This window comes from Heterostelium album (genome assembly GCF_000004825.1).
Source record: "Heterostelium album PN500 unplaced genomic scaffold PPL_scaffold11, whole genome shotgun sequence".
NCBI classification, from domain to species: domain Eukaryota; phylum Evosea; class Eumycetozoa; order Acytosteliales; family Acytosteliaceae; genus Heterostelium; species Heterostelium album.
In genome coordinates this window covers 978,129-992,584 of record NW_008805073.1, presented here as the reverse complement: position 1 = coordinate 992,584, position 14,456 = coordinate 978,129, and the positions used below count along the sequence as shown (strand labels likewise).

The 14,456-nt window shown below is 30.2% G+C and overlaps 7 protein-coding genes and 1 non-coding gene across 8 annotated transcripts; 3 read left to right on the top strand and 5 right to left on the bottom strand.

Moving 5' to 3' along the window:
* Positions 1–191: 191 nt before the first annotated feature.
* PPL_09787 (uncharacterized protein) lies at positions 192–677 on the bottom strand (the record flags this gene model as incomplete). Its single annotated transcript, XM_020580577.1, has 3 exons — positions 192–213; positions 293–485; positions 566–677. The coding sequence occupies 3 exons, from the start codon at positions 675–677 to the stop codon at positions 192–194; spliced, it is 327 nt and encodes a 108-aa protein (XP_020429164.1).
* Positions 678–1,852: 1,175 nt separating this feature from the next.
* PPL_09786 (uncharacterized protein) lies at positions 1,853–3,063 on the top strand (the record flags this gene model as incomplete). The annotated part of the gene is made up of 3 exons (XM_020580576.1): positions 1,853–2,236; positions 2,264–2,865; positions 2,973–3,063. The coding sequence occupies 3 exons, from the start codon at positions 1,853–1,855 to the stop codon at positions 3,061–3,063; spliced, it is 1,077 nt and encodes a 358-aa protein (XP_020429163.1).
* Positions 3,064–3,271: 208 nt separating this feature from the next.
* Positions 3,272–5,140, top strand: PPL_09785 (uncharacterized protein; the record flags this gene model as incomplete). Its single annotated transcript, XM_020580575.1, has 1 exon — positions 3,272–5,140. One exon carries the CDS (start codon positions 3,272–3,274, stop codon positions 5,138–5,140), a length of 1,869 nt encoding a protein of 622 aa, XP_020429162.1.
* Positions 5,141–6,016: 876 nt separating this feature from the next.
* PPL_09784 lies at positions 6,017–6,097 on the bottom strand. The gene has a single exon. It is a non-coding gene; the product is annotated as a tRNA-Ser (tRNA).
* A 430-nt stretch (positions 6,098–6,527) lies between these two features.
* PPL_09783 (uncharacterized protein) lies at positions 6,528–7,783 on the bottom strand (the record flags this gene model as incomplete). Its single annotated transcript, XM_020580574.1, has 5 exons — positions 6,528–6,655; positions 6,739–6,873; positions 6,972–7,250; positions 7,354–7,482; positions 7,570–7,783. 5 exons carry the CDS (start codon positions 7,781–7,783, stop codon positions 6,528–6,530), a joined length of 885 nt encoding a protein of 294 aa, XP_020429161.1.
* Positions 7,784–8,214: 431 nt separating this feature from the next.
* PPL_09782 (uncharacterized protein) lies at positions 8,215–9,546 on the top strand (the record flags this gene model as incomplete). The annotated part of the gene is made up of 4 exons (XM_020580573.1): positions 8,215–8,349; positions 8,423–8,790; positions 8,867–8,932; positions 9,006–9,546. 4 exons carry the CDS (start codon positions 8,215–8,217, stop codon positions 9,544–9,546), a joined length of 1,110 nt encoding a protein of 369 aa, XP_020429160.1.
* Positions 9,547–9,705: 159 nt separating this feature from the next.
* PPL_09781 (uncharacterized protein) lies at positions 9,706–11,622 on the bottom strand (the record flags this gene model as incomplete). Its single annotated transcript, XM_020580572.1, has 2 exons — positions 9,706–10,947; positions 11,020–11,622. 2 exons carry the CDS (start codon positions 11,620–11,622, stop codon positions 9,706–9,708), a joined length of 1,845 nt encoding a protein of 614 aa, XP_020429159.1.
* Positions 11,623–12,006: 384 nt separating this feature from the next.
* PPL_09780 (kelch repeat-containing protein) lies at positions 12,007–13,989 on the bottom strand (the record flags this gene model as incomplete). The annotated part of the gene is made up of 2 exons (XM_020580571.1): positions 12,007–12,772; positions 13,490–13,989. The coding sequence occupies 2 exons, from the start codon at positions 13,987–13,989 to the stop codon at positions 12,007–12,009; spliced, it is 1,266 nt and encodes a 421-aa protein (XP_020429158.1).
* Positions 13,990–14,456: the final 467 nt, after the last annotated feature.

The window sequence follows — 14,456 nt, the reverse complement described above, 5'->3', positions numbered from 1 at the left end:
ATATGAATTTTTAAATATTAAAGTCACTTATAATGGATTCAAATACTTTAAAACATTTATTCGTTTGTATTGATACAGGTGTATTTTAACTATCTCATTTAAAAGATATAAAAGAAACAATAATATATAAATTATTATTAATAGAATAATACTATTTTTTTATTTATTATTTAAATTTGTCTATTTTTTCTTTAAAAGGCTTTGATTTGTTCTCTAAATAATAAAAAGAATAAAGTGTTAATATATATATATTTATGTTATTTATATCATATCTTATTCAATAGAGACTTACAATTGGAAATTAAGATTAGATTCATCATTACCATTGACAGTTAAGAAAAACTTCATACAATCATGAGCAAGGTCAAAGGTAACATTGTTCTCAATGACAATCTTCCATTCATCGTCATACATTGTGAATACAGTGGAGCCTACTAAGATTCTAACTGATTTACCTGATTTTTTATATGGAACCCACAATCCACCTATATCAAACAAAACATATAAAATCAATGTTTAAATATCTTTTATTAAACATTAATATCACAATGAGTGCTCTACTTACTGACATGTTTAGAGTTACCGGTCATTTCAAAGTTATCACCAGAATTCTCTAAGTTATTAAAAGCGACTCTGAATGGAGTATTGTTAATGAAACATTGGAGTGCGACGACCATTTTTGTTTTGATTATTTATGTATTTGTTTGCAAAGATAATATTAATGTTTATTTATTATTTTATTTTGTTTTGATATTCAAATGACTTTGAAAGTTCCTCTATTAATAATCATTAATTGTTTAGAAAAATTGTTATTGTCGCCGAGTATACTTCTCTTAAATAATATCATTAATTTCTTTGAACCAAGAGTCATAATCAAATTCAATCTGAGTACTAGAGATAAAGACATAATCATTAATTTTATTAATAAATGAAAATTAAAGCAAACTTGATCAAATTTGATACACCAAGTGATCTGGAGATTTGATTTTTTGGAAACTCGGAGTCCAGATATCTACCTGACTAGCATTCACATAAAAAAAAAAAATATTAAATTCAACTAAATTAATGAATTTCAAAAAAAAAAAAAAAATTAAGTGGGATTGTGTAGATCAATTTTCGGTGCACTGGTGAAACAGTTTAATACATTTTTGATCAAAGAAATCCCCACCTCTTGAGAGAGGTAGCAAATACATTATCAACAATAGACGAGAACAGTTTAAAGAGCAAAAATTTAGAATCAATAGATAGTTATCTTATATTTAAAAACTTAATTTAATTTTTCTTTGAGGTTCCTTTCTTTGATCTTTGATTTTAATATTAAATAATAAAGTATTAAATAAATATATATTTAATAGAGGATGAAAAGATATAATTTAATGTTATTTAATATAAGTTATTTGTTGTGATTTGGAGTTGATTAATAATGAATCTATTTTGTTAAATAGAAAAGATTTATTGATGTGTGGTCATGATACACAATTCTTGGAGGCAGCAAGAGTCGGTAGGCTGGAGATTCTCAAGTACTTGTTAGATCTATTCAAAGTCAATGGGAGAGGAAAGAAAAGGATCTATTCATTGGAGTTACAAGCAATCCTACTTCAAGCAAATAGATATTCAATCAACCAAGTGAATTAAAAAACAATTATATGCTTTATTTCGCAGTAACTATACATCCATTATAATATTATCAAACATGATTTCTTATTACTAAACAACCGATTCTGGTAAAATGATCATATTTTAATAACAAAAAAAAAAAAAAAAAATCAGAATTATTAGGAAAAAATTTTTTTGGGTCTGGCAAAAACACATTTTTTTTTTTGTCCCATGTTATTTATTAGTACAAATTAAAATGAATAAAGATATATTTATAAGTTTAATATTTAAAAATAAAATCATAAATAAATATATATTTGATAGAGTATATGAAATCAATAGATTATATCAAGATGAGAATCAATGTTATAAATGGAGTACAATTATTAAATCACCTAATTTGATGATTACATTCGGTTATTTCGGTATCTTAAAGATATTCTATGATAAAAAAATAAAATCTATTTTATCAAAATCAAGATATAATTTTCTTTATGGTCATGGTATACAATTCATGGAGGCAGCAAGAGTCGGTAGATTGGATATTCTCAAGTACTTGATCAATATATTCAAAATCAATGAGAGAATAAAGGAAGATCGATATGAAAAAGAATTTCAAACAATCCTAATTAAAGCAATTGTAAGCAATCATATTAATATTGTGAAGTATCTCATTGAATCGGTGGATTATAAATGGGATTATGCTAGAGCATATACCGAATCACCAAAATCAAAGAATGTAGCGATGGTCGAATATCTAGCGAATAAATACGATAATCATTCGGATCAAAAATGTAAAGTTTATATATTTGATAAAGCTGGAAAATATGCAAATACCGACGTAATTCAATGGCTGATCACCAACAGACCAGAGGAAAGAAAAAATAATAGAATGCTCTATTTGGCAGTGTGCAAAGAAAATCTGGAAGTGGTCAGATATATTTTGCAATTGGATTCACCACTTGACTCTAAATCACAAGGTTTATATGCACATGCAGCAGCCAAAAACAATTTGGAAATCATGAAACTCTTACATCAGTATAATATTCCAAAAGACACAACATCATCTTCTGCTCTTGTTTCGTTGGCGGTGGAGAACAACAATCTTGAAATGATGATATGGGTTGCAGAGACCTTTACTGACGCACTACGATATCCGAAGAAGTTGATGGAAACTGCGACAAAGAACAACAATCTTGGAATGGTTAAATGGTTAGCTGAGAATACATCAATTCAGTATCCTGATAATCATCAGTACTGCTGCAATGTGTAATGCTTTGTATTTATAAAATATTTACTCAAACCTGGAGTGAAATTCTCATCCGATCTTCATTTCAAGCAATGGAGTATGCATTGAAGGAATTATTTAATTTCAGAATGATCAAATGGATCTTTGAGAATCGAGTTGAAATATATCCAAAAGGTTACAGTCAGCAAAGATATCTTCAAATCAAAAGATGGTTTTGAAATTATCAAATGGTTATTTTTTTAAAACAAAACATATTCTTGTTTGTAACCATAAATTGAATAAAATAAAAAAAACCAATTTTTAATTTTTAGATTTTTTTTAAAATTAATGCAGGAGAAAGTAGTTAGGAGCCAGTTTTTTTTTTGTGATCTCTTTTTTAGTTTTGTTTTTTTTTTTGTCATTAGTTATTTATTAGTAAGAATTAAAATGAATAAAGATATATTTATAAGTACAGTATTAAAAAATAAAGTATTATATAGATATATATTTGATAGAGTATATGAAATCAATAGAATATATCAAGATGAGAATCATCATCATTATTATAAGTGGAATACAATTATTAAATCACCAAAACTGATGATTACCTTTGGTTATTTCAATCTCCTTAAGATATTCTATGATCAAAGAATAAAAGATATTTTATTAATATCAGCTAATACCGAGCTATGTGGTCGTGATAAGCAATTTATGGAGGCAGCAAGAGTCGGTAGATTGGATATTCTCAAGTACTTGATAGAAGTATTCAAAATCATTGAAAGAAGTAAGGAGAGACAATATGAAAAGGAATTTCAAAGAGTCCTAATGATGGCAATTATATGCAATCAGATCAATATTGTGAAGTATCTCATTGAATCGGTAGATTATCAATGGGATTATGCTGGAGCATATACCGAATCACCAAGATCAATGAATGTAGCGATGGTCGAATATCTTGCGAACCAATTGGATAGACATCCAGATCAAAAACAAAAAGTTAATTCAGATGTATTTAATAAGGCTGGAGCATATGGAAATACCAACGTCATTCAATGGTTGATCACCAACAGACCCAACGGATTAGAAAGAGGAAATAAGATGCTTTATTTCGCAGTAATCAATGACAAACTTGAAGCGGTTAGATATCTTTTGCAATTGGGTCCACTATTTAACTCAGAGTCTGAAGATAAAATATTATATGAACATGCAGCAACCAACAACAACTTGGAAATGATGAAACTCTTACACCAATTTAATATTTCAAAAGAATCATCAATCACAACTGAACTTATTTGGTTGGCAGGAGAGAAAAACAATCTTGAAATGCTGAAATGGATCGTTGAGACCTTTGATAGTGTACCAAAATATCCTAAGAGTTTGATAAAAAGTGCAGCAAAGAACAACAACCTTGGAATGGTCAAATGGTTAGTTGAGAATACATCAATTAAATATCCTGATGATATAATCAGTATTGCAGCAAAGAGCAATTCTTTGGAAATTATCAAATATTTACAAACTAAACAAGGAGTGAAATTCTCAAGTGATAATATGGATGCTGCTGCTAAGCACGGAGACTTGGATCTTTTGAAATGGTTTCATGAGAATAGAAGTGAAGGTTGTACCACTGCTGCAATTGACAAAGCATCTAAAAAAGGCAAGCTTGAAGCAATCAAATGGCTGCATTCAAATACAAGTGCGCGGTGCACATCAAGAGCAATGGACAAAGCAGCAAAGAATGGACATATGAAAGTTGTTGTATGGCTTCATGAGAATCGAACTGAAGGATGCACACCGAAAGCTTTGACGAACACATTTGATTTCCAAATGATCAAATGGCTTCTAACGAATAGAACTGAAGTATCTTCGGCTTCTGTTACAATCAGCCAAGAACTTTTCCAATCAAAAGAAGGTTTGGATAATATCAAATGGCTATTTGAGAATGGGCGCATAACATCTAACATGATAGATGATGTGTATATAGGTGCTATATCCAGCAACAATATGGAATTAATTGGATGGATACTTTGCAATAGAACCGAGTTTAGAGAGAAGATCGACAATGATCTCATGAAACAACTGATCGACAAAGATCAATATGAAACCATCGATTGGATATTGAACAATCATCATTTCAAGTATTACAAACTCATCAAATATCAATCAATAATAGAAGAGGAATACCCAGAGTCTCACAAGCTATTGGAGATATTCGATCGACTAATTATTAGATTACAGTCAGAGCAACCAATGAAAAGAAGAATGACCTTTGACAACTCTGGCGAACAACCAAATAAATATGTTCGTCTGCCAAATTAATTCAATAAACATAAAGCATCTAAATTGAAATTATTGATTGGATAGCAAATTATAATCTATTTAAGCGAAAAAATTTAATAAACTATTCATTTATTATTAATATAGTGTATCTAATGTACCTATGTAATGTCTAAATGCTGTCAATAACAATATATATTTTGTTTTATGATCAATCAACAAATTGCAGGTATTGATATTAACCTTCTAGTTCGTGTTTTATTTTTAATTTTTTTTTTTTTTTGCAAAAAAGATTTGTTGACTCATGATCAGTCAATAAATTGCAGGTATTGATATTAACTTGCTAGTTGATGTTTTATATTATATATACATTCTCACACAGGCCGTGGAAAATAACCAATAAAAAATATTATTTTTATTATTATTATTATTGGTTTATAGTTGTTATTAATTAATAAGTTGAGTGGGGTATTAGGATAGGAATAGATCTAACAGTAGCTGCGTGTTGATGAACAACAGTATAAAGTGGTGGCACTTAGTTGGAAGGATTTAGATTCCAATCAGATTTAAATTTACGCGTTATTGCAGAGCAATCGACAGTGATTCCTTGGGAGATAGAATTAGCGGTATCATCACCAAACATTTGACAGGACAGCGCCTGCCATAACAAATGTACGATAGCAGCAGTAAGATGGGTGAAGTGGACAGTAGAACGAATAGGACCGTCGAACTTGATGCACGAGTGCTTCCAATTACGAAGTCTATAGTTACAGTACTTGTAGTATATATGTTTGACTAAGGAAAGGAACTGCTGTGAAACTACATTCCTGCATTTGAAGAAGAAATGCTCATGATTTGGAAGATTTTAAAAAAATTAACCAATTGCGCGCTTTATGGGATTTTTATTTTAATATGTTTCGACAACTGCAGGGTTCGAACCTGCGCCCCCGAAGGGAACAGATTTCAAGTCTGTCGCCGTAACCACTTGGCTAAGCTGTCACTTTTTGATTATCTCAAAAAATTTAATGACCTAAATTATTTTAATTGTTTCTTATCAAAAATGAATTCACCGCTGGTACAAATTACCTGCTGAGTAAAAGTAGATATCTTGATTTCTATTATTTATTGTAATAACCGCTTATCCACGTGGTTACAGTTTTCTTTCAAATTTTTGGGGCTCTCTACATATCTAAAATTCCAGTCTTTAACACTCTTTTATCATTAATTTGTTATACACTTTTACTATCATAAAATCAATATTTCTTTGAGTTTGCTTTCAAAATTATTAAACATCTCCGTTTAGTTTTTTGTTTGTTATCAATAATGAATAATACCTATATGATTGGTTGATTCACCACACAATTATTGTTTCTTTATGGATTTATTCATAAAAAATAATGGTTGAAATAAAAAATATTATATTATATTATTATTCGTCGTCGGATTGTAAAAGTTGTAAAATTCTCGATGTAAGATTGGAAAGGTCTAGATGTGATCCAGAATCAATTCTCTCTAGGGTATCGATTAACTCATTATTATTGGATATCATATTTTTAACTAATATTGTATAATTATATTTTTGCAATTAATAAATAAACATTGATTTTGTCAACAAATCCAATAACCATAACATAACATACCTCTATTTATCAAAGAAATATTTAAAATAGTATAAAGTGCTTGTTTTTTAAGATTGTTTGGCTTCGATGCATTATTTAAAAGTTTCAAATAAGAGTCTAAACCTTGTGAAACAATGATTTCCTCTGCTCCTTCCTCTATTTGTTTTAATTATAATCAACTTGGTATTAGTATTTGTAATATATAAACAAAAAAAAACAAAACAATATTAAAACTGTCTCGAAGCTCTTGTTACTCGTACCGTTTAATGATAGATTCTGTAAACACAACAATGAGAAATCAGCTCTTGATTCCACTTTGTCATTGACTAAACTTAAAAGAGTGGGTACGAATCGACTGTCGATCACTTTCTTCTGACTGTTCTTACTGGTCAGTAGATTGCCGAGGAACAAACCGAGCTTTATCAGCAGGCCATCTTGATTAGGACTGGTAATATCCAACGAAAGAATGTAATTCATATTATCTAAAACTATATTTATAACATCGAGCTCTTCCAGCATTGGAAAGCTTTCAGCTATAGTATTATTATTATTATTGTAATTCAACGTTGATAATAGTTAGATTTCATTCATTAAATAATGAAAAAGTAAAGTAATTCATATATATAATATACCTACAATATGCGCTAATCGAAAGTAAAACTTGGGTCGATTCCAATTTCTTTAATATATAATAATCTGTATTCTCTTCGTTTCTCAATATCTTTAGATAGTCATACATTGTTCTCGGTGATGATACTGTTCCATCTATAGAAAGAGATAGATATGATAGTTAGGTTAGATAGATAGTTTTAATAACTAATTCTTTACGTAAAGTAACAGTTAGTAACATACCATCGTCATCATCATCACCATTTGAATCAGTTGACATTTCATGACTGTTTGAAGAAGAGGAATATTCATCACCACTACTACTGCCACTGCTACTTCCACTACTTGAGTTACCATCGCTGTTTGCACCTTCCTCCTGATTTATATATACAAGAAAAGCAGCGAATGCAGCCGTAATACCAACTGTTATCAATGATGTTTTTACAATCTTTTCCATATATATCTATCTATCTATCTATCTTATTTTTACTCTTCTGTTTAATTATTACTTTATATTAATATTAACTAAATTAAGTAAAAATAACACATGTAAATATATTTAATGTCAATTTCTAAATTGAATTAACCCTTGAGAATTGTTTTGTTCAAATGTGTTTTTTTTTTACTTTTTTTTTTTACAAATAAAAATCAAATTATAACCTGGGAGTTTATTAAATCGGTGATAAAGTTATGTGGGCTTAGCTTAATAATAAACATTAAATTCTTAAAGCATTAACTAAATAAATAAATAAAGTAATTATAAAAGTTACTTTTTTTATATTTTTTTTGAATAAAAATTCTGAAAAAACAGAAAGTTCATGAATGTTTTATTAAAATTAGTAGTAACATTTTTATTTATTTTTTTAAATGTTTAATTCAAAGATAAAGATGTCTTCAATGTTTAAATATAAACCTGGACAACTATGGGAGATGATTCAAAAGGTATCAGAGAGAGCTACACAGATCAGTGCGATTGAAAAGATTGAATCCTCACCTCTTTTCATTGAAGAGGGTGGTGTAAATGTATGTATATTCAATACAATACAAAACTACTGTTTATTTGGTTATATATAGTTATTGATTGTTATTTTTTTAGTTTATGGTTAGTGTTGCTACTGCACTTGCAAAGAGACCATTCAATTTCGATAAAACAACATCGACAACATCGTCTAATGGTACAACACCACAAAGTAATAATAATAATAATAAATCGACAAATGATATATGCAATGATAATAGTAATAATAATAGCAATAATCAACAACAACAACAAGTAGTTATAAAGAAGAAGGAATTCATCGATCCATTCTTACCTTGTGATAAAGATCTCTTTGTCTGTGAGTTACATGAATCACATAACCTTGTATTAAACAAATTCAATGTATCGAATCATCATTCGATCATTGCTACCAAAGACTTTCAAGAACAGACCGATCCGCTAAATAGAAATGATTTTAAAGCAATGTATGTATCTAATCAATAATCAATCATATTACAAATAAACTAATTTATATGTGAATCGATCAATCAATATTTATAGATGGGAATGTATAGTTTCATGTAATATGTTATGTTTCTTTAATTGTGGATCTAATAGTGGTGCAAGGTATAATGAACCTTTTAAACAAAACATATTAATATGATATATTTACTAAACTTTTGGTTATATTACTTTTTAGTCAACCTCATAAACATTTTCAATTACTTAGATTACCATATTTCGAGAGTGACAGTAATATAAATTGTCCAATGGAATCACTTTTTAGAAAATATATAAATAACAACAATCATAATAACAGTAAAAACAGTAGTGAAATCATCGATATACCAACATTACAATTTAAGAATGCATTCATTCCACTCGATCAAAACAAGATAAAAGCACTTAATCTCGAAGAACTCTCACAATATTTAGAATCTGAATATCTTTCATTAATGAATCATTTAGATTTAATCAATCATAATAGTAATAATAATAATAATAATAATAATAATAATAATAATAATGGATGTCAACAACAAAAAAGTTATAACTTTATAATGACACCGGAATGGATGTTTATGGTACCAAGAAAAATATATCACTCCAAGGGTATCTCTATAAACTCTGTCGGTTATACAGGTTCGATTTTAGTAAAGAAAGAAGAGGAGTTGGAAACTATCAAACAATACGGTATAATGAATATTCTAAGAGATGTATCATTCACCAAAACACAATAAATAAATAGTAATAATAGTAAAAAATAATGGTTGTTTATCTTTGTAAAATCTTTATTAATATAAATTCTATCATAATATAATTAAATAATAATAACAATAAAGTTAATATTGTAATACAAAGTTAAAATATTGCTTAAAACAAAAACTATTGTTATTGGTTTAGTTTATATTGACTATGGCAGATCCACACATCTTTCTTATGGATGTATCATTCTCAAAGAATGTTGACCATTGCTTTTTCTCAACTGAATAAGTATGGTTCTTATAATCTTTGCCACCAATCAAGTAGATAACACCTTCGTGATAGAGCATTGAATCTCCGAATTCTATGTCTTTGGGTAGCTGTAGTTTTTCAATGTTGTTCGTATCGATATTGAGTCGACAGAATCCTTCGACATTGTTCGGGTTTTTCATGAGAATATATAGATTTCCAGCTCCGTCTGTACAGGCAGCGCATATCTCATCGATATTCTTGTTGGGTAGATGTGAAAGTACCTTGGTATCAGGACAGAAAGCATATATTTTATGACCATGATCCATCATCGTGTAGAGTATGTCTTTGTAGAAAAATGAAAAGACATGATTGCGTTGATCTTGGTTCTCTGGGAAACTATAAAACTTCTCGAATCCCATATTCTTCAAGTTGAAACGGTCGATTCTTCGGTGATACTTGTTGGTGGAGCAATCATGCCCGTTGATCAGGTAGATATAATTTTGTCCATCAAAGCACACCGATATCGATCTACCACCTGCCACACCGTTGATTTCGCTCCTGAAATCACCTTTAACCGGTTTTCTATCCTTAGTGGAGTATCTAAAGTATTTCGATTGGTTCTTGATGTCTTTGCCACCACCGAATACATAGACAAATTCACCTACCGAAACCACCGAATTGAATGTGTACTTTGATGAGTAGAAATATTCGATGGATTCGCTATTGATATTATTGGGATCGGTAATATCAATTAGAGTAGCACCTTCATCCATATTGGTAGAGAATATATATGTCTTTTTGATTCTTTCCGATTCGGAATGTCCGATATTCGATTGTTGAATCATACTTTGGGAGAGTTCATCTATTGATTTCTGGCTCATTAGTCTTTTTTCAATGCTGGCCTCCTCTGGAGTCTTGATGTGCATTACAATGGACTCCTCGAGGATATCGCCAAATATCTCGTCAAGATCGTCGCTTCTGGTAATGGTATACTGGTTGATTAAGAAAGGACTAGGCACCTCTTCAATTTTATACTTTTCGTTATATTGGTACACTTGAAACAGAATAGGATCAATAGTGTCTTTGGAATCCCGACGACTACTCTGTACTTTACCGACACCCTCCATTCCAAACAGATCGCTATTTTCTTCGAGAAACTCTAAAAGAGATTGGCGTTCATTCAGAGACTTTAGTATTTTCATGAATTGGTGATCCTCCAGAGATATCTGTTTGATTCTCTCAGTAAAGGGAAGTTTTACTGAGTCGGTTTCATTGATTTGACTGACCAAAGATTTCTCTTCAACTTCTTTGAAGCAATTACTATTGTTGTTGTCGATGATGTGGTTGGCTTTGTTTAGGTTGTTTTGATAATGATTATTCCAACTATATATGCTGAAATAAGATTGTAATTCTACAAGTGAATCTTTAATATTGTGAGCAACACTTTCCTTGTCTGCTAAGATTGGTTTCTTAAGTCTAAGTTCCTCTACACGCAAATACTCATGTAACTCTGCATAGTATTTGGTTATCTCGTTCTCCTTTTGCTCCAAGTTGCTGAGTGAATTTGATGAATGGTTGATATTCTGCCATAGATTATCTACTCTCTTCTTCATATGGTCAGAAGAATTTACGACACCACCCTCTTTGAAATGACTTGATAAGTTCGATGAAATCTCATCTATGTGCTGGCAATAGTGATCAGCACCTTTCAACTGAAGATGAGTGTTGATACACTTTGAACACAACAATTCATTACATTTATAACAAATGAATTTAAATTGCTTGTTATGAGTTGGACATTTTGAAATATTATTTATAATACTATCACTACTATTATTATTATCTGATATTGATACATCCATATTCTTAATTAAACTAAAATGAATTAAATTGTAAAGAAATTTTTTTTAAATGGTTTAAAATTAAACTTAAATCTTTAATTTAAATTAAATCTGACATGGTTGAAAAAAAACAAGAAATAATTATTGATGCCTCGTCACCCACACCTAGAAAAACAATTTTTACCCATTGTTAATAATAATAACAATAATAATAATAATGGATGTCAACAACAAAAAAGTTATAACTTTAAAAATGACACCGGAATGGATGTTTATTAAGGTCCGATTTTGGTAAAGAAAGAAGAGTAGTTGAAAACTATCCAATAATAATGGTATAATGAATAAAAAAATAATGATTGTTTATTTTTAAAAACAACATATATATAAGGTAAAAACACAGTTAGATTAGTTTATATTGACTATTGCAGATCCACACAACCTTCTTTTCGATGTGTCATTCTTAAAGAAACGAGACCATTCCTTTTTCTCAACTGAATAAGTGTAATTCTTACGATCCTTACCACCGATCAAGTAGATAACACCTTCATGATAGAGCATTGAATCTCCAAACCTAATATCATTGGGTAGCTGCAGTTTTTCGATTCTGTTGGTATCGATGTTGAGTCGACAGAATCCTCTAACATTGTACGGGTTTTTCATGAGAATAAAAAGGTTTCCAACTCCATCGGTACAGGCAGTACATATATCTTTGATATCCCTGATCGATAGGTGCGAGAGTAACCTGCTCTCTGCTTGGAATGTATAGATTTGGTCGCTTATCGTGTAGAGAATGTCTTTGTAGAAGAATGAAAAGATATGATTGTGATTCTCTTCGCTCTCTGGGAAATCAAAGAACTTCTCGAAACTCATATTCGCCAAGTTGAAACGGTCGATTCTTTGGTGATACTTGTCCGTTGAAAACTCATGTCCGTTGATTAAATACACATGGTTCTTACCATCGTAACACACTGATATCGATCTGCCACATGCCACTCCGTTGATATCACTTTTGAAATCACCTACTACCATTGATCTCTTCTTTGTGGAGTATCTAAAGTATTTCGATTGATTGACGGTGTCTTTGCCACCACCGAATACATAGACATTTTCACCGACTGATACCACTGAATTGAAAGTGTACTCTGAGGAGTGTGAATAGTCAATTGACTCGCTATTGATATTATTGGGATCTGTAATATCAATCAAGGTGGCACCACCAATATTGGTTGTAAATATATATGACTTTTTTATTCGCTCCAACAACAATCTGGAGTGTCCACTATTGGACAGTTGATGAGTATTAATAGTTTGTGAGTGGAGATCCTCTGTTGAGATCTGACTGATTAGTCTCTGCTCGATGCTTGCTTCCTCTGGTGTCTTGACTATCATTACAATAGATCTCTGAAGAATATCGCCAAACTCCTTATTGAGATCGGTACTCTTGGTGATGGTGTACTCGTTGATTAAGAATGGACTAATCTCCTCTTTGACTCTATACATTTCATTATAGTTGAACACTTGAAATAGGATAGGATCGATACTGACTTTGGAACCCGTGCTACTTTCTACTTCTCCACCACCCTCCATTCCAAATAGTTGGTTGTTAGCTTCAAGAAAAGCTAAAACAGATTGGCATTCATTCAAAGACTTTCGCATTTCCATAAATTGATCTTCATCCATCTTTCTGATTTTCTCGGTAAATGGAACTATTATTTCTTTGGGCTGAAAATCGGCCGACTCATTGATTTGACTAAGCAATGACTGCTCATCAACTCCACTCAAACTATTATTACTATTGTTGGAGCTGTTGGTGCTACTGTTGTCCTCTTTGTTGTTTATATCCAAGTTGTCCAGATAATGTTTATTCCAACAATATATGCTGAAATACGATTGCAATTCGACAAGTGAATCTTTAATGTGCTTGAAAACACTCTCTTTCTCAGCTACTATTGGCTTTTTCAAATAGCACTCCTTAATACGTAGATACTCATGCAGCTCTTCATAGTATTTGGCTATCTCATTTTCCTTTTCCTCCAAGTTGCTCAGTGAATTTGAAGAATGGTTGATATTTTGCCAAAGACTATCTACTCTCTTCTTAATATTATCGGAAGTTGTTGCCACAACACCATCACCACTACCACCCTCTTTGAAATGGCTCGATAAATTCGATGAAATATCATCGATGTGTTGACAATTGTGTCCAGTGCCTTTTAACTGAATATGAAGGTTGTTACACTTTGAACATAATAATTCATTACATTTATAGCAAATGAATTTAAATTGTTTGTTGTGAGTTAAACATTTTGGAATTTTATTATTAATACCATCACTACTATAATTAATATTATTATTAATATTATTATTATTATCTAATACTATAGTATCCATTCTTAAACTAAAATAAAATAAAGAAAATTGTTCTACAGTTTATTAAATTAAACTTAAATCTTTAATTTGATTAAATTAAAATCTTTCACGATTCCAAAAAAAACCAAAAATAAGAAATTGGAGTGGTGTCAGTATTGCCTCGTCACACAACCACTCCCAGAGAAACGTTCATAGCGCAAAAAAAAAAAACACAATCAAATCTCAATCACATTATAATTTGTTTGGTTAAATTATTTAATAATAAAAATAAAATATTGTTTTTTAGTTAATTTAAAATATGAATAGACTATTCAGTCTTTCTTTTTTATTTAAATAAAGGGGAGGATTGATGTTGATTAAATTTCTGTGGATTTTGGTTTTTGTTTAAAATATACAAGTTTGTTTTGCTTTGTTGTTAAACTCTATAAATAAGGAGTAGATGGGTGGAGAGGATAATTAAGGAGGAGAAGAATAATATAACAAAATGA